Genomic DNA, 27489 nt, shown 5'->3' with positions numbered 1-27489 from the left:
AGGGCGCGATCCTGGAGACCCGGGATCGAATCCCACGTCGGGCTCCCGGTGCATGGAGCCTGCTTCTCCCTCTGCCTGTGTCTCTGCCTCTCTCTCTCTCTCTGTGCGACTATCATAAATTAAAATAAAAAAAAATTAAAAAAAAAACAAAAAACAAAATCAAGAGTCAGACGCTTAACCGACTGAGCCCCACATGCTCACCCAGAGGAGCCCTCTCTGATGAGACTTCATGCTTTGTGACCCCACCCCCAAGTCCCAGGCTTTCCGGCATTGAACATCCTGCCCCTTTAAGGATAGGCCTCAGTTTTGAGTTTGGAAAATCTGACCACAGAGCACATACCCGTTCTCTTTGGGGTGGCATTTGTTCTCTAAGTGGCTCGGCATTCAGAGCGCGAGCTTCTGGGGCTGGAACTGTAGCACAGGGCCTTGTGCTCACCCAGTGGAGCTGACACTGAAGAAGGAGGGTGATTAGTTTCTAGCCGGAGCCCATTTTGCTCCAGTGCCGCTTTGAGCATTCCGGTTTCTAAGGAACTGGAAGTGATTTCTCTCTCAGTGAGACTGTGGCACACGGCAATCGCCTGATCCTCTGCACGCAGTGTTTTAAGGGCTGGCTGGGGCCACACGGCCGCCGCCGGGCAGTCTCCACTTGTGCGGTGGCATTTGAACCACCGTGCAGTCAGCCTGACACCCGATACCGGATACCGACCGCATCATCCCTGTCCCTGTCCCTCCCGGGGTGGAATAGTGATTCTTAAAGGACCATCTCAGTCTGCTCCATTGAACAAGAGGGGCCCGAACTGATTAGCGAGGAAAGCTGCTGAGCAGAAGGGCAGGCTGCCTGTGACTCACCTGTCATGTTCAGAGCTGACCTACTTTTATTTGACCTTGATTTGCTCGGTGCAGCTAAAGACACTGTTGTGAAGGCACTTCTGCCACCTGATTTAAGTCCAACATGTGACAGCCCAGATCTTCGATGCACACATGACCCGGGCAGAGAGACGGACAGACAGGTGGTTCGTTTTTCATCTACCTCTGAATTGTAATTCGATCACAAGGAAAGGGCTTAATTTCAAGAAAATGGAACAATTATTTCAGACTAGATATGGTGCCAAAGCAGCAGGCCTTCCTCCTTGCTGCCGGGCGGCTTAATCAGGAGATGGCCTAGATGGCCGCCTTTCAAGTGGGTCCTTGCAGTAGCTTGGCAACTGGCAGAGGGTCATAATTGGAAGAATTTGGCTCTGAGTGTCTGTGGGTGTTTACAGTGCACTATAGGGCAGGGCTTCTTTTATTTATAGAATATTGTGAGCAACAAGCAGCAGAAGGCTGAAAAGCCACTAAATCTCGATTTATTTTTAACAAATTCCATTTTTCCCCTCATCCCAGAAGGAGAACTGAGTTATTAAAAAACAGTAAAAAATACATCATCGCAGAGCATGCCATATCTAATTATGGGGTTGCCAGCGTCGGCCTGCAGCCACATTTTAAGGGCTTTGTAAATCAGCCATCCATTCAATCTGTGAACTTATATGACTCCTATTCTTCATTTAGATGTAGAGCGAAATTATTGGCAAGTGAGTGCTGATCAGAAAAAGTTCTACACTGTCTAAATTAGGAGATGGTATGTACAAATATAGAAGAGTGTGCTTATGTTCTCAAAGGGAGATAAAATCACTCCTCATTGTCCATTCTCCTTAGCTATACAAGCACACATCCCCTAGCACTCGGTATCCGCGTGAGGGAGTTCACTCCTCGCAATGGTGGATCTGGGCCACTCCTGCGGTATCTCGCTCAGTGATTATTACCCACATCATCACAAAAGGCACAAATCCAGTGCTTTTTTGGCCTGCGTTCTCGGAGCGTCTCCGAGCTGGACAAGACTTCAGGGATCCTCTAGCTCAAGTACATCCCTGTCCAGGTGGGGAGGCTGAGGCCCAGAGAGGGGAGTAGCTTTCCTAGGGCCCCGCAGCAAGTCATGGCACAGCGGGGCTGGGGCTGGGCTGGGGCTCCCTGCTTTTCCCTAACAGTGTCCTCTCTATGCCAGGCTCAGAGCCAGGGAACCAGACAGATCTGATTTCTATCCTGCAGGGCTCACAGTCTTAGACAGACATGAAGACAGTCCAGGGGCCACCATATGCTGAAGTAGACAGGGTTGTGTGAGTACAATAGCCGGCTAGACGAGTGGAGGGCATGGTGAGGCGGGATTTGGGAATCTGTATATTGGGACACTAAGGCAGAGGTAAAATCAGCTGCTCTCTGACCCACTTGGAAGAGTGTTAGGGATGCCATAGGGACCTTATGGTGTCCCTAACTCGTCCCTTTCTAAGGGAAGTAGGTGCAGCCGTTTGCTGAGTATCAAGGGAAGAGAATTAGGGTGGTGTGGTGGTGCCGGGAAAGGTAGGTATGACACTTTGGGAGGAGCCCTGAAAGTGGACCATTGAGGAGATTTCATGCAAATACCGCAGGGAGTGCAAGGCTGGGGCACAGGCCAGGGACAGGTGGTCCGGAGTGCTGCAGAAGGCTCTGCCCCGGGCTGGGATGGCAGGCGGGCCGCACGAGCACAGTTCTTCCCAGTCCTCGGGCTCCCAGGTACTGCTCCTGGTGGCTTCTTTCCGACCCTACCAAACCTTCTTTGTGCAGCACTCTGGGCGCCTAATATCCATGGACTCGAGCTGGCAGGTGAGCCGGAAACCTGTCCCTGTCTTGCCCTGGGCTACTGGCCCTGCTCAGTGTCTGGCTAGAGTGCACCCTGGGGGTTAGTTCTCTTTTTGTGGCTGGGAGGAGGCAGAGGGCATGAGAGAAACCTTTATGAGGAAGGATGGACTGTGGAAGCTTCTGGAAAAGTCACCTCTTGGCAGTGCTGGAGGCCAGTGGTTTTAGAGGATGTGAGTAGGCCAGGAGCGGGGGGGCGGGGGGGGTGCCCGGGGCCTAAATTAAGGCTGTAGTAGTCAGCCTGGAGAGGAGCGAGCAGGGAGGAGAGATGACAGGGAGGAAGCAGCAGTGGGGGTTAGCTGCAGACAGCCGGCCAACCAGGGGGTGGGGGACAGCGCCCTGCTGGGACAGGAGCCCACCAGGCAGAGGAGGCTCATGGCAGGGAGAGAGGAATGAGGGCCGTTCTGGGCAGACCAGGGGCTCGGGGGCCTGAGTTACTCAGGCTGGGGCCTGTGGAGGATCGAGTACCTTCTCTCTGAGAGGAGACTATCTTCCTGCTCAGTAAGTCCCTAACCACTCCAGACACGGATTCTCAGAAATATCTGCAGACATTTCCAGGAGGTGCAAAGAATTGAAGTCAGTACATAGGATGTCTCCGGTGTCATCTTCGTAAATTGTTTTTCCTTAATCTTTTGATGCCTCCAGCTGCTGACCTGCTTTTGAGTCCTCAGAGCTGGGAACATATGAATTAGCAGTAACAACCGTATGGGAAATACCTGGGAAATAGCTGATGAGCTTTAGTCTTAGCATCTTCAATTTTTTTCTTGGATTTCTGTCAGAGTTTTTATACAGTCTGATAATCTTTCCATGACAAAATGGTTTCTACTTTTAAAAATATATTTTGTTTAAGTTTTAGAGTTGACAAAGCTGATAATATTTCATGATGGAGGATACTTCCTGAATCAGTTTTCAACGAGCAGATCAGCCCCGTCCTCTCTCGTTCCCGGCTCCTGGCCATTCCCCTGTGTCCCAGCATCTCCTTCTGTGTGGGGTCTGCCCGGAGCACCAAGTACACCCAGGTCAGGGGGTTGTGTCGGTACAAGTTTCAGTGGGGAAGAACACTGAAACCTTGCCAGAGAGATGGCTGGGAAGCTGCCTGTGACCTGGACCAACAACCCCGCTCGTCTTCCTGCCCCCCAGACCTTGCTGATGACTTGTATCCTGTGCCCCAAATAACAGTGGCTTTGGTCATTGATGCGGTCTTTAAATTCTCTGAGAAAACATTGATAGCTTGTTGGCACAGCTCTGTCATCTTACTCTTTCTCGAAATTACTTTGCTAGGCACCCAGCAGGTGCTTGGGAAACGCTTTGAATTCCATGGAGCCATTGCTGGTCATAGCCACCACCACCACCACCCCTGCTGCTGTGCTGAGAATGAAGTGAAAGTCCTGAAGGTTGTGTGCATTGAGATAGTCCAAAGTCTTCTCCTCCTTCCTTCAGGCTGATTGGCCACACCCTGGCTATCAGCACTTGCTTGTTATCAGAGTGATAGAATGGTCCAGTGGGAAGGGCCATCAGAGATCATTTCCCCTGGTCATTCTCCTGTGCAGGAAAACCCCATGTGTACTGTCCGTGACAGGCAGGCAGGTCCCTAGCCCCCCAGGGACCCACGCACCAGGTGTCCTGCTCCCTGTTTGTGGATATGTCTGCCTGTCCAAAAATCCTTCTTTATTCCAATCCAGATCTGCCACTTGGCACCGTTTCCTCATTGACCTAGGTCAGCCCTTTGTAGCAACACAGAACAAAGGTCCGCGGGCACAGCTGGGTTCTACTTTTGAGGTTCGGACGTAGCGCTCATGGACCCCTTCCTCTCCCCTTGCCAACCCCTTATCTCCCTTGCTAGGGTTTGTGTCCTCTAGGGCCGTCCACCACTCTTGCTCAGATGTGACAGTCAATGTTAATTTCAGTGGTAGGGCAACGCGAGGGCACACTGTGTGCCAGGCACTGTTCTAAGCTCTTAGGTCGATGTCTTTATTACTGCCTACAGCCACTCTGTGAGGTGGGGACCGTCAGTATCCTCCTTTTGCTAATGGGGAAACCGAGGAACAGAGATTAGATCTTGTCCAGAGTCAGGCAAGTAAGTGGCAGAGCAGAGATGTGGATGCATTAGAGACTGGGGCTGGCCCTCCTTTGACTTATTTTGCAAAAAAATCATTTGACCAGAGCCCGAGGTGAACCCTTTTCTGCGAAACCTCCTCAGAGATTGCTTGCGCACACTGGACTGCGGGGCAGAGGCCTGTGCACTGTCATCAACAAATGGGTTCATCAAGCTCTGCTGGGCCCTGTGGGGTGCATTTAGATCAGGGTGACAAATATGGGCTGTGTGTATTTTCTTTTCCTGAATATGAAGTCTGATGCAACGGGTTCCTTGTTTAAAGGGCTTAGTCATGGTTTTGTGGCCAGAAAGCTGAAAGAGAAAGGTGCCTGAGGACTGCCAGATGGGACCACCTCTTCCAGTACCTGATCCAGTTGTCAGTCGTAACTGATGGGTTGGAGGGGCACGATGCCCACCTGCCCTCCACAGCTGGATGGTAAGGTGCCAAATACGCATTGGTTTGCAATGCATAAATCAGGAAGGGTTTTGCAAGGTGCAGGAGAGGGAGGGGGTCGCAGCCGGTCTGGCCTGGGTGGGAGAACTGGGCCCTGCCCCTTGCCAGCTGTGTAACTAGGTGCCGGTCACTTGCGGTCTTGGTTTCCTCTTCTGTAAGGTGGAAATAACACTGTCTTCTTAGAGGGATGATTTGGAGCTTAATTAAGCAGAGGCAGACATGTCGTGAAGCTGCAGTGACTGTTCTGGAGCGTTCCCCACACCTGACACCTCAAGGTTTGGTGATCAAGCCCTCGTTTACTGCCTGGCCTTTCCTGCCTTTGCCGTGTGAGCTCCAGCCCCTTGGCTGCCTGCCACCCTGTGGAGTGTGGGGCGGACGGCGGAGGCCTGGGCCTTCCGGGGCGGAGAAGTCCCTGCGGTCACGTTGGGTGTCCTGGCCTGACCCCTGGCAGGTCAGGCTGGCCTCTCCCGGGAGCATATGACTTCATCAAGAGTTGGCTTCCTGTGCTCAGGAACCCCAGGGCACCGGCCACACACCGGCTCAACCACAAGGGCCGAGAAGCTGGGGTTGAACCATCTTTCTTTTTGCTCATTGCTTCTCAGACAGCCTACACCCTAGGTACTATTTCCTAAAGATTTAAGTAGCAAAGTGAGGGGACCCCAAGGTATGGGCCCCAAGACCTGGAGGGAAAGCAGCTTGAACCAATAGAAAAAAGACTGGAGAGAATCAAATTCTGTTGTTACCAAAAATGGGGCCCTGAGCAAGGACCTAACCTCCTGAAATGTGGTGTCCATGTCTGAAAATTGGGGCTGGAACTAACCCCTGAGGCTAGGAGGATTAGATGAGATACGTGTGAGCCTGACAAAAGGCACCTGGCACCGTGTCTAGCAATGAATATATATGGATATTTGAATCCTCTCCTTTCTCCTTTCCTGTCTACCCCTTCTCCTTATCTAGTCCTGACTGCTGTCGCTTCCCTATATGGCTTTGGGTAGATATCTTAACCTCTTTACCCCTTTTCTTTGTAAAAAAAGAGAGTTGAACCAGCTGCCGGGACTGAATGGGTACGTGGCGCCCCCTATAGGACACCTTGGGAACGTGCAGGGCGATTTGGCTGTCCGGGTGCGGAGGCCGGGGCTGTGGAGGGGGAAGCAGATTTGCTAGGTGTAACCTATGGAGAACAAAGGAGTGTCTGACATCCTGCACAACCTCCTGACGTCCAGTGGGCATTCACGTAGCTGGAACTCTGTTTACAATGATCTGAGCCTGGAATCGGACTCCCACTTTAAACATAAACACACATAATTTTTGCATGTTTTTAATATATACTAAATTTTCCAGGAACACAGCTACCAAATATATGAGGTTTACGTGTTCGTTATAAATAGGCCCCGGCACCTCATTATATCTTTCACCATGTCTTCTGAGTAGCTGAACCCGATATTTGCATATTGACTCCATACGTAGTATCTTATTTTAACTAACCTTTCTTTCTCCTTTGTATTATAGTTAGGGTATCATGTTGCTTGCTTTTGAAATTATAAATGTTGGTAGGCTATATTATTTACAAATTTCAAGAGGGTGAAAAGAATGTTAAAAATATTTGTATTGAATCTTTGAAAGCATGAGAGAGGGAGCGTGCATGCATGTGTGTGTGTACTAGCTTATAAATTAGCTGGAGAAACCTTAGAATACATCTGAAATGACAAGAAATGGCTTCTTTGAACAAGTTGAAGGGAGACGCAGGCAAATGCAAGAGGATTGGTTAAATATATGTACATATATATACATATTTTTTAATTTTAGAAAGGACAGGTAACAACTAAAGGGAACCAGAGGTATGCAACAAAGGAATGAGGTCAGAATATACTACAAGGTTCCACTGAGCCTAGGATTTGCTTAATCACAGTAAATATAAAAGCCGAATATTCATCTAACCCAAGTAATTATGTAACTTTATTGGCTGAATGGTAGGGTAGGTTCTTACGTGTGTCTGTAATGACAGAGGTAATGGAAGAGAGGTACATTTTCCTCTTCCATGGTGAGAAGTGAATAGATCCTAGTTGAAACTGGAATATCGTTGAGTGGTACCATAAGCTGTTGTTCAGAAAAGTGGGGGCGCTTTCCGTAACTGGTTGCCTCTGGAAACAGGCAAGAGAATGGGCAGGAGAACCTGTGGACAGATATTTTTCCAATAGCTTTGTAGAACTTCATGAGTCTTTAAATAGGTCCTGGGGGGAAAAAAAGAGCTTCGTAAAAAAATAAAAATTAAATTAAAAAAATGGTTTCCTTTCCCTTAAAATGTCCTTTTACATAAGAATATGTAATAGAAGTCAGAATTTTTAATTGCATCCTTTGTTAGAGAAATAAGGTGTTTTGATGTTGCCCCCATCCGTCTTAGAAAATATGTATATCTTAAGGAGTCTGAAACATGGTTTTCGTCATCTTTCTTCATCTCTGCCATTTGTTTTTTTTTCCACCTCTCCCACCTGCACAAACATTTTTTTAAACATCCATGTGTAGATTTTTAGAGAAAGGAGAACCAGCCAGCAGCCTCCCTCCTCTTTACTGTGTTGTTTTACGGCCTCTGCATGAATTAATTGTGTGAATTTTGTGAATTACCTCTTCCTATTCTTTAGATAGTTTTCCACTGAGGTATTTGTCTTTTTATCTATTCATAGGAGGTTTTTCTCTTGTTTCATTTAACTAAGAAAGGATAATAGGCCTTCACCTGTCACAGAGCTTTCGGGTCAGACTGACCTGGGTTTGAATCCTGGCTTTCTCACTCATGAGCTAAGAATTTCAGGCAATTTACTTAACATCTCTGAAAATTAGTTACTTCTTTGGAAATAACATGAAACAACACTGACTGGCACAAAATCAAGGCCCAGCGTGTGGTTTCAGCTGCCATAGCTTTTGCATTGTTGCTTTTGTTGTGATCCTTGCACTGAATATTTTCTCCAAAACAGTACCTCAAGAACGAACTCATGCGCTTTCAGATCCTTGGACATGGAACGCTCCCTTGCTGTAACCAAAGCTCAGAGAAATGAAACTGAAATCACTGAAATAATTGTTTTATTCCTTGCGTAGGAATGAAAGAAAACAAGTTGATTCCGTTTTAGCTAAAAGAGGAACTTGCGGGGTCACTCCTGGGGTCAGGATACACACTCCGAGCAACGTCTGAGATCTGGAGCACTGGAGGAAGGCCTTGAGATTCATCGCAAGGTTAAATCGTCCTCCTCCACCAGTGCTCACCAGGACGGCATGCGGACGAGTGCATTTCAGAAAGGTTTCCAGTTGTTGCGAGTTGAAACAGAAGGGACCATCTGTTAAACACACCAGCCAGTCCCCCAGCACTCGGGTCGATTCACGCACGGCCTTGCTGTGTGTTTTGACGCCCTTGTGTTGTGGGAGGGAGTGGCGTGGGCACACACTGGCCCCGCCCGATTTCTCCTACTTGGGACAGAGCTTTCACTTTTCTCTTTCGAGTCCCCAAAGACACAAAGCACATGTGGGAGCCCAGCTCTTGAGTTGGACACGTTGGGGGTGGGTCCCTGTTCCGCCTCCTGGCTGTGCGATCTCAGACAAGTTGCTGTACTTCTCCGAGCCTCAGTGCCATCTTATACACGGTGTTGTTAATGATGCCGTTCCTGAAAGACCGTTATGAGAACCAAATCAGCCTCGTCCGGGCTAGCAGCATCCTCAGCAGGATTGATACCCAGGAACTGAGTCCCTGCGGGCAGCGGGGACACAGTGCACAGCCGTGCAGTCTGTGCCGAAACTTAGATGCCTTGTGTGCCTCTTGCTCAGCAGGTCCTGACCAACAGCCCTTGGCCTCTAGGTGGACACATGGGCATGCAGCCTGACAAGCGGAGCTCAGGTTGGGCTGCCACCCCCAGGTGTCCCCGTAGCTGGAGCCCTTTGTGCATGTTGCCCCTCATGCCAGAAGAAAATCAGAAGTCCAGTTAGCTGCTCCTCCAGAGATGCCAGGAACTGAGGGCGACTCCTCACCCCGCCTGGCCGCTCAGCCCCCAGCCCTCTTATGTGCTCCTGGTTTCCTGCACTCCCCGGCCAGGACCCAGCTGTGTGTCTTCCCCAGACTATTGTAGTCCTCTCCTCACTGGCCTCCCCACAGCACACTTGTGCATGCATGTGCACACTCACACACACTTGCACATGTGTGCACACACATGCTCATATGCATATATGTGCATGCACAGGCGCGCTCTGACACATACATGTGCAAGCTCACGTGCAGGTGTGCACACCCAACACGTGCATTTGTACACACACAGAGACCCCACTGCCCCACATGTGCCCACACACACAGGTCCTCCTCCTCACAATCTTTTCTCAACCCCACAGACAGACAACCCCAAGTGGGAGCCTGTCACCCCCTATTTCGCTCACAGTCAAAGCCAGGCCCCATGTGGTCCGTGCCCATCCTGGCCCAGGGCTGGTAGCCCTCAACTCCTTCCTCACCTTTGCGTGGGCCCTTCCTGGCCTAGGGTGCTCCTCCCTCCAACCCTCACCTCCCCAAACCTGACTGCCTCCACCCCCTGCCCCGATGCTGACGTCTCTCCCCAGCACTCACCATGTCCCAGCATCACTTACTTATTTGTCTCCTTTGCTTGCCGTCCTCGCCAGAATGTATACCAGATGAGGACAAGGATCTTTGTGTCTTCACCCATGGGCCTGTTGTGGAGAACGGTGCCTGGCACTTGGATGCCCTCAGCAAATATTTGTTGAAAGAGTGATGAATGATTGTGGACTCACACACTAACAGTGTCTTCATTATTACAACATTGTCCTCGATCGAAATTTGACTGCCACATGCAATTTGTGCTGGAAAGTTACTCAGACTCCCAACTCTCTCCCCATACCAATGACCTGGCGTGTATGGGTGCTCGGGAAATTGCTTTGCATGGGTTGCTTTAGGGCCTCGGGCCCCTGGTAGCCATCTGAGGCCTCTGTACCTGTCAGCAAAACCTTTTGCAGGTGGGCCACAGGGGGACATCGATCTCCTGTCCCCCGGCACTTCTGGGGTGTCGCTGTTTCACCCCAGGGCTCCCCCCAGGGGGTGGGCAGCCCAGCTCTGGGCACAGCTGTCAGCTCAGCTGTGGTGTCCGTCTCCGTAGGGAAATTAATCACTGTCCTGTGCTTTCTCGGTCTCACCTTCCCGGGCAGCTGCAAAGTCCTGTTCTCACACATGGACTTCAGTGCCTCAGAATCCTATTCCCAGCTCTCTGTAGGAGGAGCTATTTCTCTGTATTTCCGTTTCATTGAAGTGAAATGAAGGGGCTGGGCCCCTGAAATGCCACTCAGCTTGCCAGTTGTTAGGAGTCCTCAGCGCTTCCTGCTGCAGAATGCTGGCCTCTGGGTTGATCTCTGGCCCCCTTCCCCGCGCCACCCCAGGTCCCTCACTCTGGCCTTTCCCCAGCCCCCCTCAGTGACACCCTGGTGGTCCCCAGAGGCCCTCCCTGCCCCGGGCTGGGCCCCCTCGACGGTAACTTTCTCTGTGTCCACCAAGCCTGTGTACTCGGCTCTTACCATTTCTTCTTTTTTAAAAAAAAATTATTATTTTTTATTGGATTTTGATTTGCCAGCATATAGCATATCACCCAGTGCTCATCCTGTCAAGTGCCCCCCTCAGTGCCCGTCACCCAGTCACCCCCACCCCCCGCCCTCCTCCCCTTCCCTTACCCCTCGTTCGTTTCCCAGAGTTAGGAGTCTCTCATGTTCTGTCTCCCTTTCTGATATTTCCCACTCATTTTTCTCCTTTCCCCTTTATTCCCTTTCACTATTTTCTATATTCCCCAAATGAATGAGACCATATTAATGTTTGTCCTTCTCCGATTGACTTACTTCACTCAGCATAATACTCTCCAGTTCCATCCACGTTGAAGCAAATGGTGGGTATTTGTCATTTCTAATGGTTGAGTAATATTCCATTGTATACATAAACCACATCTTCTGTATCCATTCATCTTTCGATGGGCACCGAGGCTTCTTCCACAGTTTGGCTATTGTGGACATGGCTGCTATAAACATCGGGGTGCAGGTGTCCCGGCGTTTCACTGCATCTGTATCTTTGGGGTAAATCCCTAGCAGTGCCATTTCTGAGCTCCTCATTTCAAACTTTCCGTTCTGAGTGTGCCGCCTTTGACATCAAAGCTGACCTTTCCACAGCCTTCTACCCTCCTCCCACCAGCGTGAGGTCATCCATCTCAGTGAGCACAGTTAACCTGCGAGCATTCAGAGATGCAGCTCATTCGTCCTGTGAGGAGGCAGGCTCCTCCCCGGCAGGTGAGAGACAGCAGCTCCCAGGGGCCGGGGAGCTGGCCCAGGATGCACGCCTCGTCCGTGGCACCGCTGGGATTTGAACCCAGGCTGTCTGGGTCCAGATACCCTGCGCTGACCACTGCCCTGTCCTGCCGTTTCGTATGCCCATCATCCACACCTCCACCTGCCCCGTGCCAGGGGGAGAATCGCAGCTCTCCCCCAGCTCCTGCCTGTGGAGGGGCTGGGGACCCCACAGGCCTGGCCCACCAGCTCTGTCTTCTTCCCGTTTCCCCTCCACCTTGCCCCCATTCTCCAAGGAGGCAGCTCCCTTTTCTTCTCGGAGTCCCAGCCCTCCTGGGGCCCACCCCTGCTGCCCTGCCTTACCTCGCGTGTGCCTCCATCCACAGTCCCAACCTGAGACTCAAGGCGCCTTTGGGCCGCCCCATCTTTGACCGTGCTCTCCCTCACGCCAGCAGCCTGCATTTGACCATGAAATAACAGCAGTGCATGCTTTTGTCTCCTTTAGAACAAGATGCAGATGTTTTCCAGAACTTTCTTCAACTTCAGGCAGTAAGTTTTTTGGTGGCGAATGTTCTTCCCCTAAGTCTTTAGGGCCAGGCTCTCTTACTCTGTACCTTAAAAAATGAAGAAGAAAGGTTCTCCTTCCTATACTTCAATGATAGACTTGGCCAAGGTCTAAGCCCGTGTCTCTATTACATTCATTCAACAAACACCTGCTAAGCACTGTGCTGCGCTAGCTGCATGCTCGGTGCCGAGCCTCTCAACGACATCTCCGAACCCCTCTAACACCCTCCGCAGCCCCCCAGAGCCCGGAATTCCGTAGACTCTCCTCCATCGGTGGTATCGGAGATCTTTTCTACAAGAACGAGCCTGGTTTGCGTTCACGAAATGCTGAAGGATTTACAAATCCTGCCCCTGCGAGATCCTCTGAGCCGGCCCTCCAAACCCTGAGCTTCCAAACACAGCCTCCTTGCTCTGTGTTTGATTTCGGGGCTCCCAAGCCTCTAGAGCTACCAGTAGGACCGGGTCCCCAAGTACCACAAACAGGCTCTCGGGCCCCTGACAGCCACGGCAAGCGCTTCTCTCCCTGGCTCAGGACAGACTTCCGACCACCCCATGCACCGGGCAAGCACCTGCGGCATTCCTGGTTCTCTCTCCTCCCCTTACCCCCACCACACACACCAGCTGATCAATTATTTTCACCTCCTGTCCGCCCCTGTGCCTCACCTGTGCTTCACGGCCAAGAGAAGGGCCGCCTTCCTCAAGTCACTTGGCTGCCACCTGCTGGAAATTTGTCAGAATGGCCCTACAAACCTCGGCCGCCTGGCCGAAGCCGAGGCGCATCCTGGGCTTGTGCAACGTGCTGCACATGCAGCCGCAAGCGTGGCCCTGCCTGTCTCTTTACTTAGACCCTGTCTCTCCAGCTAGACTGAGGGAGTCTTGAACGTTAGGACTGCTCCTTCCTCCATGTGTCCCCAGTGCCCCAGAGGCTAGAGAGAGGCTTGCTGAATGATCCTGAGGCAGACACCTGCTACCTTGGTGCAGACATCAGGTCTCCCCAGGCGAACATTCTCTAAATGGCATCTGTTGCATACAGCAGGGCAGCCGAACTCCCCACAGGCTGTCAGAGTGACCGTGGGGGGTCCGGGGGGACTTGCAGCGAGACAGAGCCCTTCTAGCATCTGGCCTCGGACCACCAGCACCTGGACAGACCAGAGCGACCCCTCATCCATTCCCTCCGTAAGCCTGGAGCCGCCACCAGCAGCGGGCCACCTGCCATGGCTCTCAGGGCTGAGGCCTGCAGCACGTCTGTGCCCCCAGCGGCCCGCGAAGGCTGTGGGATGCAGCCATGGCCACGCAGGAGCCCTTCCTGGGGAGCTCGGGGCTTTGGGGGGAGCAGATCGGTAAGCAGCCAGCAGACAGGGCGATCAAGGATGCCGATTTCCCCTTCATGGACATGCACCATCAAAAGCCACCACCCCAGGGCCATCTGGGGCTTCGCAAGTTGGTCTGCACAGGACTCCGTCAGCTGTCCCAGCTGAGGGTAGGGACAGGAGGGGGGCAGGTAGGGGAGGGCTCCTCATCCCCCTCCTGCCTTCCTGGGGGGCTGGGGAGGGCCCGAGGCAGGACTGGCAGCGGTGTGGCAGGCAGAAGGGACCAGTGTGGAGCCAGACACGTCGGGTTCCCGTGCCCACTCGCTGTGTCATCTACGGCCACGCAGCTTTGCCTCCTCAGCACTTCCCTGGAAAACTGGGATAGTGATCACAGTAGGTTATTGTGAAGATAAACTGGGCCAGGGTGAACATATCCCCTTTCCCTCCGCCTCCGGGCCTCCATCTGCGCTTCCTCCGTCCAGCCGGTGGGGGTCAGCTTAGGGCGACGGATAGAGCCAGCGGCAGGAGCCAGGGGACCACCGTCCCGTCTGTCTGGGACTAAGGGGTTGTCTGGGGGTTCCCGTGCAGAAGTGGGAAGGTCCTAGGCGACGAGGGCCGGTCACCCTGCTGACACACACGCTCTCCACCTCCGCGCCTGCAGCAGGAAGGGTTGCTTCTTCCTCCCGCTGGTGCTGCTCATCCATCCGGGACCTTGGCGAAAGGAGCCTCCAGCCGGGAAATTGCCAGTCTTGGCACAAAGGAACTCACGGTAAAAGTTCTGTTCCAAAGTCGAGGCTGTCGCTCAGGCCCACAGGCATCGGTCCAAGGAAGTCATCAGGCCGGGCCAGCCCCGGGGGGCGTCCTGCAGACTTGTCCTTGCAGGGACACCACCAGTTTGAACCGGGGTGCAGGGAGGAGAGAAAGCAGAGAGAGACACCCGTCTGCGATCGGTGGTCTTCTATGTGGTCACCCTCCAGTAGATGACACGTGTGCGTTTCTCGTGGCTGCTCAGCCTCACCCCGCCCTGCTCAGAGGGGCAGCTGTGTGTGCTTTGGGTGACATCCGCAGCCTTCTCAGCTGCAGGGGCAGCCCGGGCTGGGACTTATCTCCTAGCCCCGCCACCGCGATCTTCTCTGTGAGCCCCTGAGATCCTTCTCCCTGAACTCCGAGGAGCGCAAGGGGACTATGGAGGCACCGAGGGTACCACCAAGTCCTCCCCGGGCACACTGCATGAGTCCCTTCGTGCTTTGCTTCCTCTGACATCCAGGGAGCCTCCCCCTCCTTTGGAAGCCTCCAGCTCCGAAGTGGGCACACCTGTGGCCCCCGATTCCAGGCCCACAGGCCAGGCTCTCCCAGGAGCATCTTCACTGTGTCACTCGGATGGCAGCACCAGGGCTGGCCCTGAGCTCCCCTTGGCAAGGACGACTCTCCCAGTTCCCTGTGGCCTCTTGGAGCCCCTCCCCGGGCTCAGTTCTCTTTGGGAAGTAGCTCAGAAAGAGAGGGGTTTTTGTTGTTTTTCTTTTGTTGTTTCATTGTCTTACGTCTAAGAACACCGTCTTGGAGAGAAAACAGTTTTCCAGAAATACTTGTCACCGCTGATTCAGCTCCCTTACTTTGTCCAAGCATTTAAGAAAGGCCTTCTGATTTTTATTAAAAAGATTTTACGGGGATTCCTGGGTGGCTCAGTGGTTTAGCGCCGCCTTCAGCCCAGGGCGTGATCCTGGAGGCCCGAGATCGAGTCCTGCGTTGGGGCTCCCTGCATGGAGCCTGCTTCTCCCTCTGCCTATGTCTCTACCTCCCTCTGTGTGTGTGTGTGTGTCTCTCATGAATAAATAAATAAAATCTTTAATTAAAAAATATTTTACTTATTTATTTGAGAGAGCATGAGTGAGGGGGAGGGGCAGAGGGAGAAGCAGGCTCCGCGCTGAGCAGGGAGCCCAGAGCCCGGCAAGGCCTTCTGATTTTTTTTTTTTTAAGAGTTTATTTATTCATGAAAGACACAGAGAGAGGCAGAGACACAGGCAGAGGGAGAAGCAGGCTCCACGCTGAGCAGGGAGCCCGATGTGGGACTTGATCCTGGGACCCCGGGAATCACATGCTGAGCTGAAGGCAGATGCCTAACCGCTGAGCCACCCAGGTGCCCCAAGGCCTTCTGATTTTTGTTTTGTAAGATAGAGTGCCAGGATTTATGTTAGCATTCATTATGTCTATAAAGTAAACTTGAGTATTGGGACAATTGGTCCAAATAATAAATTTTACATGGCGTCTGGCACTGAGAGCCTTCCTCTAAATTTTGGAGCCATGGGAGAGAGAGGGTGAGGGGTGTAGTGGGAGCACCCTAGTAGTGAAATCATGGGGCGGGGGCAGAGGGCCACAGGTGCCAAGAGAAGGCTCAGAGCGGCACGGGGAGAGCCGGAAGGCTTCTCTGAGGAGCTGCCACGTGGGGGCACTTGAAAGGAAAGCAGGAGTTCACCAGGTGCCCAGTGGGTAAAGGGAGCCACACCTGCAAACGGCGTGGGCATAGTTGAGGCCACGTGTGCTTGAGAACTTACGTTTCCCGGTGGCCCAGAGCCTTGGGGAGCAGATGGCGCGGCAGGGTGCAAGCGGGCCAGCCTACCGTGGAGGCTTGGTGTGTCCTGGCAGGGAGCTTCTGGAAGGCTCAGGGCAGAGAAGTAAAGCCCTTGGAGTGTTTAAGTGAGGGGGTGTCCTGTGTGTGACCAGAGCAGCCTGGATGGAGTCGGTGGCCAGGGGACAGAGGGCCGGTGGGGGAGGGGAGGAGAGGGCGCCCGCGTGGGCCCTGGATTGCCCGGGTGGGTGCCGGGTGGGTGCCGGAGAGGAGCGTGGGGCGAGTGTGGGGAGGCCGGCCGAGGCGGGGCTGCCGGTGAGCTCTCGGGCAGCTCGGCCCGGGGACCTGGGGGCCGGGCTCCCAGGCCGTGTCCACACTGGCTCCCGGAGGCAGACCGCAGGGGGAGGGCGTCGGGAGGACGTCCATTCGAAGGCCTCGCAGTGGGGAAGCCGCAGGCCCACCGAGGCCGCGGGAAGCAGCCGGCGGCCGGCGAAGCCCCGGGACCTTTGCTTCAGGGAGGGTGACGGCGGGCTGGCTGGCTGCCGTCTGGAGCGGAGCCGGGAGGTGACCCTGTCCTGCGCGGGCGGGGACGGGCCGCAGGCCGCGCGCGACTCGGAGCCTTCTCACCGCCCACCGTGCCCGCAGCTCGGGGTGCCCGGGGTGCCCAGAGCTTCCAGGCCCTTCTCTCCAAAGGCCTCACTTGCTCTCGGGTGCCGTGTGCGTGCGTGTGGCGGCTTAGGGTCCACTGTCCCGGGGCCCCGCGCCTCCGCCGGGTCACCTTGCCTGCTGTCCCCCACCCCGTCTCTCTCTGCCTCGTCCTCTCCTGTAGGCGAAGGCCAGAGGATCTGCCTCCCAGAGTTGTGTGCGGGCCCAAGGCTGTGAAGCAGTAGGGACCTGCAGTAGGGACGGTGCCTGACACCCAGCACTCCCTCAAGCGGGCGCTATTATTTTTATTGCCTGACCCAGGAGGAGAAATGAAAAGTCCAGTTGTCTTCTGTCCCTTAAGGCCGCATCCAAGGATCCACGTCTAGTCCTTTAAAAAGCAGTGTCTTGGGATCCCCGGGTGGCTCAGTGGTTGAGCATCTGCCTTCAGCCCAGGGTGTGGCCCTGGAGTCCCGGGATCGAGTCCCACGTCGGGCTCCCTGCATGGAGCCTGCTTCTCCCTCTGCCTGTGACTCTGCCTCTCTCTCTTTCTGTGTCTCTCATGAATGAATAAATAAAATCTTTTAAAATAAGTAAATTAAATAAAAAAGCAGCATCTTCCACAGAGAAGCCCTCCCGCGAGCTCCTCCACGTGTTGGCAGGTTAGCTGAGCGGGCGCCGGCGGTGAGAACGTGAGCCACCAGCCTGGCCGCCTCGAGCGGAGCCAGTGGGTTGTGTGGTGTATCTTCCCCCAAGTGACCTGTGTGGGTTTTCTTTCCTTGTGGGCCCCGCTGTAGGTTTCTGGAAGAAGTTGACTGCCTGAAAGGAAACTACAAAACATGAGACTCGCTTTGAGGTGACCAATAAGTCCCGTGGCCCCTTGCTCCGCCCAGGGTGAATCTGAGCTTTAAGAACTGTAACTTCAGGTAATAAAATCACACCCCCAAGTCCCCTCCCCCTGCCCTCCACACCTGATATCGTTGGCGGCTTCCATGGTAGTTCTTTCAGAAAGTGTGGTTTCTCCCAGCAGTCCTGAAGCTTGGGGTAGTCCACCTCCTGCAACTGTCTGGCTGCTCGAAAAGAGGGAGTGGGGGCTAGAGGTAGCACCCCCGTGTCTGCTGGCAGCCCAAAGGCTCACCGAGACCCCGAGGATTGGGCTCTGTACTCCTGATATCTGTGAAAACAGCTCCTAGCAGCACCTGTCAGGGCTTTCAATGTGATTACATGATTATAGAACGCTCCTCAAAGAATCCACTGGAATAACCTGGAAATTTCTGAAAATGAAAAGTCTGAAGAGGAAGCGGGTTTGTTCTACCTAATAGTGGAAATGTATTATGAGGCCACAATAACAAATAGTGTGGTACTGGATTGGAAGTGACTAGATCCAAGGACCAGAAGAGGAAGTCTACAAATAGACAATAAATCCATAAAGGTGGCATTTCAGATGATTGGTAAATGGTGTCGGTACAGTTACCTGTCCACTGAAGGGCAATAGGTAGGTACCTCCAACCGTAGGTAGTGTACCAGAAGTAATTTCCAGATGGATTAAGAGCTAAGCAAATCATAAAAATATTAGTAAAGAGGATATTTATAATTTAGGGTGCAAAAAGGCTTTGAAAAAACATGTCACTTCTAGTATCACCTATAAAAACTAAGCAAAGTTAAAAGGCAAAAAGGGGGTGGGTATTTATGACATCTGTGACAAACAAGGAATGAATATCCCAAATATACGAACTTACATATTCATTATATTCATTCAACACCTATTTGTTAGGTACTTACCATATGCTAGAAAGTGTTCTAGGCCACTAAGGTGCAAGTAGTGAACTGAACAAAATGCCCGCTCTTTGATGCTCCTAGTCTAATGGTCTAATGGAGAGGAAGCTAGTAAATAAAGAAGTAGATTATTGCTAGGGGCTATGGGAAAAAAATGAAGCCAGGTGGAGGTGGTTAGGGATGATTGGTCCTGGTGGGGTGTTGTAGTATAAGGATATTCAGAGAAGCTTCACTGCTGAAGTGACATTTGAGCAGAAATACAAAGGAGCAAGGAGAGAAGTGGGAGCTGATGGGATTTTCTAACAGGTTGGGTGCAGGTTGTAAAAGGAAGCAAGGAGTCAGGATGACTTCTAGGTGTGGGGCCCGAGCATTCAGATGTGAGCATCACCAAGGGGCTTAGCTCAGGGAGAACCAGGGGGTTTGGTTTGGACGTTTCAGTTGGAGGCCTCTTGGCCGTGTAAGTTTGGAATTCAAGAGCAGTCCAGGCTGGAGGGATAAATTTGGGGGTTCTCATAGCATAGATCATATCTGAAGCAGCAAAATTAGACCTCTTGGGGAGTGGGTATAGGCCGAGGAAGTCCAAGGACATCTGCAGGACCCTCATGTAGAGGTGAGGGAGGAGGAAGTACCCACAAAAGAGACCCGCAAGGAATGAGTGGCCACTGAAATAGAAGGGGACAATGAGGAGGTGGCCTCTCTGGAGCTGAGAGACAGCGAGGAGGGACAGATCAGCTCTAGCAGATGTCGGGATGGGGCAGGTATGGAGGTTGGAGAACCAGCTACCAGACCTAGCAATGACAATGACGAGCCCACTGGGGCACCTAACAGGGCTGTTCTATTGGAATGATGGGGACAAAAGCCCAATTTGTGTTGCTTTATAGCAAGGAAGAGGAAAAGAACTGGAAACAGAGAAATGGGGGTACTGGCTAGAAGGGAATAGAGTTCAGAAAAGCGTGTGTGTTTTCCCCAAGATGAGAGTTGTTGTCCATGTTTATCCAAACCAGAGTGACCCAGTAGGGTGGGGAAAGTGGATGGTGCAGGGTGTGTGGCAGGGAGAGAATCCTGGGGCAATGATCTGCCCTAGTGAGAGGGGGTGGGCCAGTGGATGCGCTCCCTTTTCTCCATGAAGTAGAAAGCAAAGTATCTGCTAGAGGGAGGATGGGGAGCTGTTGGAAGCTTGAGGAGAAAAGAGAGGGTATGACGTGCTTGGTGGCAGATGGGGGAATCCACGGAGCAGGGGAGCCAAGGAGCAGCGGGCAGCACTGGCATTGGAGGTGTGCGAGGCGGTGGATGGGAAGGGAGAGCAGCCGGTTCACCGTGTGCTTCTCTGCCACCAGGTTCCGGTGCCCAGGTGAACATGAGTTAGGAGGCCCATCCATACTGGAGAAAACGTGGTAGGAAAACAGGACATGAGTGGGCAGAAAGGAAACCAGACACATGTCTATAAACATAGGGACACCATCCGTAATCATTTAAAAATGCAAGTAAAAACCAATGGGGTTTTGTTTTTTCCTTCAGATTGACAGGAGCTCTTGCTGGGGATAGAAATTATTGGAGCTTTTCAGCAGCACAGTGTTCCAGAATGTACCAAGACATATTATGTGTGTTCCCTTTTGTCCTGCTTTTAGACATTTAGACGGAGAGATAATAGCTCAAGTGCCTGGAGTTAGAACACAAAGATGCTCCCTCTGGCTGTGGTTGTGAAAGTGAAAAGTTGGCGCACACCTAACCTGGTGCACTCGTCTGTGGGTGGAACAGATCGCGGGCAAATGAGCTCACAGCCCCCTCTTGCTTTGCAGATGAAGAAACTTGAGCCCGGGGAGAGGGAGTGACCGCCCCAGTCACCTGGTGTGGAGCTGGGACCCCCGTGTGGGTGGGCAGTGCACGGCCCCTCCCTCTTCGACTTGGTTTGGAGTTGGAGTCCCTTGCAAGGTACTCATCAGCCTCTTTTTTGGGCCGACTTACCCCACGCTTATAAAATGTGGGTTCTCAAAATGTTTTGCAAATTTGTCTGCACTATCTTTGTGTCGTCATGCAGGTTTTCCTTGCAGGGAATGCTGGGGGCAAAGGCTGGTCAGGGCAGTCAGGACAGACTTTGCCCGGCCCCGTGATAGACGGGGGACCATATCTTCCCCAGCTCCCAAGAGAGACTCATGGCCGGAGAAAGGATATTTTCTGCTTTCCAATGACTTTTACAAGAGTTGTAACAAAAACACAAAGATAACGAGTGAATCGTGTTTATTTTATTGATTGCAAGAAAATAAAATGAGAGCTGTCAGAGGATATCTGGTCCCCTCATGGGAGGAGCACTGGGCTCCAAGCCCGTAGAGCCTTGGGTTCTGGAATCGTTCTTGCATGCCCTAGCATGGGCACCCAGGAGAAGCCACCCAGTTGCTCTGAACTTTGTGTCTTCATCAGAGCTATGAGCAGCTCAACCTCCGTTCTCTATGCTAACTCCTAAAGCACATCCTGTTCTCGCCAGTCTGCGGTATCCCTACTCCTGCTGCTGGGTGGGAGCCGTGTTGGCGCAACAGCCCAGTACCCCGCTCTCCACCACGTTAGAAGGGCGCCTAGAAATCACCTCTGTGCCTCCTTGTGCCAGTTGCAGACCTCCAATGGCTGACCAGAGAATGGACATTTCTTCGACAATCAGTGACTTCATGTCCCCAGGCCCCACCGACCTCCTCTCCAGCCCCCTCGGCACCAGTGGCATGGATTGCAACCGGAAGCGGAAAGGCAGCTCCACCGACTACCAGTAAGGCCTTCTGGGCTCCTCTTCCTCTGCCTGAACTTGGTGCCCACTCCTGGCACACTGAAGGGCTGGCTCCTGTTCCTCCTGGAAGAAGGGGTCCTCTTTGTGGAAAGGGCTGGAAATGAAAGCTACAAGTCTAGGCGGCCATACAGTGGGGTCTATTGTTGTTGTTGTTTTTATCTTCCCACTGGATTGCAAGCAGGATGGAGCCTCCAGCACTGCTGAGGCACCCACATCCCCCCTCCTGTCCCCAAATTGTCCCACATGAGGGGAAAAGGAAGAGCCCTAAAGCCAAGGTCTACCTTTTACCGTTTCCTTTGTCCTCCTTGGCTCCCTTGAGCCAGCTGGCTTAGCCCAGTGCAAATTTATCCTGGGTGTAACCTCATGGTTGCAAAGAGAACTTTGCCTGAAGGCCTCTCTGAGGAAGACCTCGGTTGCTTAATTGTTTGTGGCAGGTGTGAGTGCAGGTCCTCTCCGAAAGCACCGTAGGAGCATTGACACCACCCTGAAACATTACTCCAATTACTATGTACCTGTTATATTAAATAGTATTTTTGTTTCTTTTTAGACTTGATGACTTTTCTTTTGAGTAAGTAAATTTTCCCACTTACAGTCCACTCTTGTATATCTGTACACACACCTGGGGGATAGGGCGCTGCGGAGAACCTTCTAAGGCACGTTTTGTTTTGTTGAGGCAACTGTGTGCAATCTTATCCCGACGTCCACTTGAGAGGTTTTCTTTTGTTTAATGAGGGAAAAATCTCCAAGGAGGTGTCTCCCCACAGCAGATGTCCTTTCTGCTGAAGTTCACAGGTCGAATTTGGGGAGCACAGTGACCGAAGGTCAGATGCCCACTAGGAGATGCTATGATTAATGTGTAAGTGACCCCAGATGATTGAGCAGGCGACTCCCAGGGGATGGAGAGTGGGTGTGAGGCCTGAGAGGGTTCTTCTGGACCAGTCCATCCCCCACAGGGAGGCCAGGAGGTTTTCCACAGACCTCTTCTCTTGAGCAAGTTCTCGTGGAGTCACCGGTGCACCGGTGCCTTCTAAGACCTCTGCGATCTAAACCTGTGGTCCCCTGTTGGTCCCCACCCAAGACCTCCAGGTTTCCCTCATGGACCCCTTGCAAATCTTCTGTGATTTGTGGAGACCATATTAAGCACCCTTAGCCCCCTTCCCGGTCATCTTAATGTGCTGAATGCATCTGATCTGTCAGGCAGAGCTCTCTTCACCTGAGATGATGATCCGGGCCTTGGTGAGCAGATACGAGCCAAGACAGAAGGGGAGGGAGAGCTTTCATTTTCCCCTGTGGCCTGAATGGTTTCTCTTCTGTGCTTTAGGACTAGCTGGAGAAGCTCTCTGCCTGTGAGGCAGCCAAGGGCTCCTGGTTGGGAACCACTGTCCCAGAATGCCCATGATGTGATTTAGTGCTCCTGAGAAAAGTGGCTTTTGCCCTTGAGGCTCCATTGCTTGAAGGGCCATGTCCCTCTGTTCTTCCCAGACAAAAAAGGAGAGGCTCAGGTGCTAGTCAGGGCCCTCCTGCTGATAAACTTAGGGGCTGGAGAAGGGTGTGGGCTGACCCCAGGGAGATTTGGAACCCCCATCTTGGAGGATTCTAGTCTGTTTTCTGTTGAACCATAAAGTGCCATGAAACTGGGACCTCTGGAATCTATAAAAGGGGGGTAGATCCCTGCCGTGACCCCAAGACGCTCTGCAGCCCGACAGGGTTCCATGCCCCTTGGCCCCACTTGTGCCCTGGATCCCAGCTCCTTAGGCCGAGGAGGTTCCCACCTGGCTGAGAACCAGAACACTGGGTATCAGTGCCTTTGAGAAGCTGCCTCAGGACTCCTCTCAGTGCTTCTCTGTGGGTACATTCGCCTCCCCACCCCCGCCCCCCACCAAATATGCACATGTATATTTGAGGCTTGGTATGTTCTGCAGATGAATAAACTCCATTTATCCAGAATGATGGGAAGAATGAGGTATTCTAGTTATTTGGATACTCTGATTAAGAATGTCCATAAATGCTGTGTATTCCCGATCTTCAGAATATGGCCTAAAATATTACCATGCAAGCTCTGTGGATGACCATACGTAGCTTTTGTTTGGTCATCCAGAAACCCGGTCCTAGTTTCATAGTAGGTGCAAGCTGTGTGTGTCTGACGATCCTGTGTCGATAATCAGTACCGTGGCCATTTGAACATTCTGACTATTTGGTTTCTGGATAAATGAGAGCCTTCCGTGTTGTAAGAAGCTGCTTCGTATGTCTTGATTCACAAAAACTCACGTTCTCTCTTGTTTTTTTTTTTTTTTTTTCAGAGAAAGCATGGACACAGACAAAGACGACCCTCATGGAAGGTACCATGAACCCAGTCGTGACCTTCATCCTGCTAGCGGTTTTCCTTGCATAATTACGTGTTCTGTTAGTTGGCGCAGATCTCACCCATGTCCTTGACTGGGGATAAGAGGGAGGCTGTGAGCCGGGGAGTTCAAGATGGTCACCCCTGGCCCCCGGCGTAGCTAACAGCAGGAGCCCTTGTGTGTTGAGAGAGAGGACAGGGATTAAGCTGGGAAATGAATGAAACTGGGAGGAAAAGAGAGCTGTATAACTTTGCCATTAGTCTCCTAGGGATCGTGTTTTATCTTTTCCTTTTTTTCTTTCTTCCCTTCCAGGTTAGACTACACAGAGCACCAAGGAAGGATCAAAAATGCAAGGTAAGGGCGGGCCTGTCTCTAAACCGTCCTGGCTCTGGGTGTTGAGAGCACGGCTGAGGTGGCTCTGTGTCTGGTCCCTGCTGGGCTGAGCATCCTTTCGGGGATGGGGAAGGTGTTGAGGGCCTTCGCTTGAGGTGGCCGCCTGCCCTTTGTCCCCTCCACACTGGGGTGGCCTTCACTCTTGGCTGTCTAAGCCCATTAAACCTGAAGGGGCCCTTGGAGTAGCAGGAAGTCCTTCACGGCTGAAGCTTTTCCCCAGCTGTCTTCAGCAGGTTGCTGCTTCCTGACTCGAGGGCCCCCAGAGGAGACCTGGCTCAGTGACTCCGTTCTTGGGCTGGGCCTCCCCTCTCAAAGTGGCCCTCCCTGCACTGCGAGGCCGGACATGGGGGCTCCTTTGAGTAGATTCTCTGACTCGGTCCTTCCTGCCTCCAGCCACACGTGCTGCCCCCATCCACGTGGGTCTTCCACGCTCCTGCCATTAGCTCTAGGGTCCTCTGAGGCTGTCATGCCATAGAATTTCACTGACCTGAGACTCCTGGCTTCCCCCTCCTGCACAGCCTAGCCTTGGTGGGGGGTCCTGCTTGGTGGCTCTGTTGCTATGGCAGCAAACTGCGTTTCCAAGGGTGATGTACCTCCATAGGGACAATCACAGTGGCAGGTACAAAGTAGTCGGGGAGAGTGCGTACCTGTGGAAGCACCCTCCTGCCTTGCTGCGTGGCCACGCCGGGGAGGGAAGAGTAGAACATTCTTCAGAGGAAGCTCATTTTTCAGAGGAAACTCTCGGGGACAGATGCAGCATCTGCTGTATCTTGGTGGGGTCACGGTTGGTCCAAAGATGGCAGCATTGGTTACCTAGTGACTCAGTCAGTGAGTCTCTGACAGGTGCACCGCGGGCTCCTCACAACCTCAGAGACCACTTCGGGATCACAGGATCCCCCCAGTGGCCATTCCAGAAGCTTCACTCTTTGCAGACCCCACCTCCCTTCTCTTTCCTTTCATGCTTACCTTAAAATGCAACCTCATAGAGGCTGAGAGGAAAAGAAATGAGAAATTAGCCATCCGGTTTGCTCTGAGCAGACAGTTTTGGTGGTTTTTTTTTGTTTTTGTTTTGTCCTATTTCTCCTTCATGCTAAGTATGAGGGAGGCCTACAAAACCCCAGTAGTGACCCCTGGCAGGGAGGCCACTATTTTGGTGACTAGTCAAAAAGTCTAGTTCAAAACCTGGTGCACGCTGTAAAGGTGGCCTGTCGGGGAAATGTCAAAACCAGTTACGGCTTATTTTTGTCGTTTCCCTGAGGCTCGGCCTCATTTTATAGAAATCGTTTTTCCCCTTGTTGTGCAGGGAAGCTCACAGTCAGATTGAGAAGAGGCGTCGGGATAAAATGAACAGTTTCATTGACGAGTTGGCTTCCCTGGTGCCCACGTGCAACGCCATGTCCAGGAAGTTAGATAAACTTACCGTGCTGAGGATGGCCGTTCAGCACATGAAGACGTTACGAGGTGAGACCTCGGACTTCATCTTCTTTGTGACCTTGTCCACACATGTTGCCTCCCTCGCCTCAGTTGTGCCTGAGTCCCCAGTACAGTGTGTGTCAGTTGACAAATGTGCAGCGTTGAGCAACAGGCCTAGTGCCACGTGGGGTGATCACTGAGCTTACATGGGGTCCGGTTGGGGTTTTGCAGCTGTTCCTCCCCCCGCCCAGGGGGTAGAGGCTGCGATGCGTGCCCGTGTCTGCACGTGCCTGTGATCCTCGGGCACCGTGTGTAGCTGAGGGGGGCCACACATCTTGCATGTAGGGGGGCCTGGGCCCCGGCCATCAGAAGGACGAGTGCACCTAGGGATGCTGGGGGGGTCCCTTCCTGTCTTTCAGAGGAAAATTCACCATGGCTCCTTTAAGGAGTGAGTCACTGGCTGATGGTTCTTGGTGCATTTTGCTGTCAGGGATGAACACTGATGGTATTTTCATGTTCCTGGAACATTCCCAAACCAGATAGAGTCTTCACGAGGGAGGCAGCGTCTTCCTTCCTCTCTGAGCGCGGGGCGGGCGAGCACGTGGGGCAGGAAGGTGGAAGTGGCGCTCCGGTGGGGCCTCGGACCCTCGGAGGGAACTGGAAAGTGGGTGCTCAGTCCGCTTCAGACCTCTGACCCGCGTGCTACAAGGATTGTGTCTTCGTGTTTCCACAAAGCCACCAGGAGGGCAGAGTCGCCGGTTTTGTCTGACTTGCGATCCCCCATTCAGACCTGTCTGCGTCGTGTCCACTAGAATTTCCTCTTAGTGAAGGTGATAGAGATTAGGTTACTACAAGCTAACTTTTTTATTAAGTTGGAAGGAAACGAGTGACACATCTCGAGTCATAAAAAGCAGGGATGTGGCTCAGCCTGTGCCTGGTTAGTTGATGTGAAAGTCCCAGGCACATCTGTCACCCTCCTTCCCCGTGTGCTGTGAATCATGGACCTTTTCTGTTTTATTTCTTCACTGTTCTGTTTTTGCGGATTCCAGGTCATTTGCTGCTGGCATTTTTCTCTTACTGTTCTCCGATGCGATGCCAGACTGACGCCTTTTAAGCATCTTGTCCCCTCTCAGCCCGAGGACCCAGAGCTGTAGTCACTTAAGTGATACATTTCTCTGGGTTGCCAAGCTCATTTGCCTCGCCCGATGAAGAAGCACTCCCACCAGATGCCTTCTACAATGTATTTATTTACTCAGGGCCCGGCAGCCTGGATGATTTCCCAGGAAGGCTCAGCGTGACGATTTGAGGGACTGCTGGTCAACCTATTTAATGTCAATCTTGGGGGGAGGGAATCCTCCCAGGACCCTCTGCCGCTTGGCTTCCGGAGCTGCCTTCTCTCTTTGAAGCAGATTTTTCCTTCTGTCTGTTACCTCTTGGCTCCCCTCCAGTGGCCAGAGCAAACTCGTTAGGTCCCCTGTGGACAACAGTGTTGTTTTTCCAATGGCTTCTGTCCGAAGCCCGATCTAGCCCTGTCTCTGTTAAGGAAAAAGAAAATAAGATTGAAGTTCCAGGTGGCAGGGGCCAGGCCGCATCTGGAAGGGTGGAGGCGGCGAAGTGGAATGAGACGTTACCTGAATAGAAAGTGGACCAACTCTTTCTCTCTTCTTCTCCCTAAGGTGCCACCAATCCATACACAGAAGCAAATTATAAGCCGACTTTCCTGTCAGATGATGAATTGAAACACCTCATTCTCAGGGTATGTCGCATTTACGAGCTTGTTTTGTACACACTTTTATGAATTTCTGGGTGAGGTACCAGCCTGTGGGAATTTGATGTCTAACCTTTGGACCTTCTGAGGCCCCTCGTCTTTTGGGTCTCCACCTCTGTCTGTCTGTCTGGACAGTCTTCACATTCTTTCCCTGAGGTCTTCCTCCTCCCCTTCCACGCTTGCTTAGACAAAAATGGAAGGCCCAGGCTACTGTGGTTTTTAAATAGAAGGAGGCAGGATTTTGTTAAAAATAGGTAGTGAAGAATCCCATTCCTGCATGAAGGCTTTAGAAAAGGATGGACATCGATAATTGAGCATTTGTCATCTTCTCACTTAACTGCTGGCGCAAAAACATCCACATCTACCCTTCCACCAAAACCC

The 27489-nt window shown here is 52.4% G+C and overlaps 1 protein-coding gene across 1 annotated transcript in view; it reads left to right on the top strand.

The window, feature by feature from the left end:
* BMAL1 (basic helix-loop-helix ARNT like 1) overlaps positions 1-27489 on the top strand; it is a 101068-nt gene that overhangs the window by 49984 nt on the left and 23595 nt on the right. The window contains 7 exon segments of the mRNA XM_055317675.1: positions 17441-17569; positions 20219-20351; positions 21022-21174; positions 23493-23531; positions 23847-23888; positions 25231-25388; positions 27017-27096. Of these exon segments, the coding sequence (XP_055173650.1) occupies positions 21035-21174; positions 23493-23531; positions 23847-23888; positions 25231-25388; positions 27017-27096 (459 nt within the window). The 5' untranslated portion in view covers positions 17441-17569; positions 20219-20351; positions 21022-21034.

This window comes from Nyctereutes procyonoides, unplaced genomic scaffold (assembly GCF_905146905.1).
Source record: "Nyctereutes procyonoides isolate TBG_1078 unplaced genomic scaffold, NYPRO_anot_genome, whole genome shotgun sequence".
NCBI lineage: Eukaryota > Metazoa > Chordata > Mammalia > Carnivora > Canidae > Nyctereutes > Nyctereutes procyonoides.
This window is presented reverse-complemented; position numbering and strand designations above follow the sequence as displayed.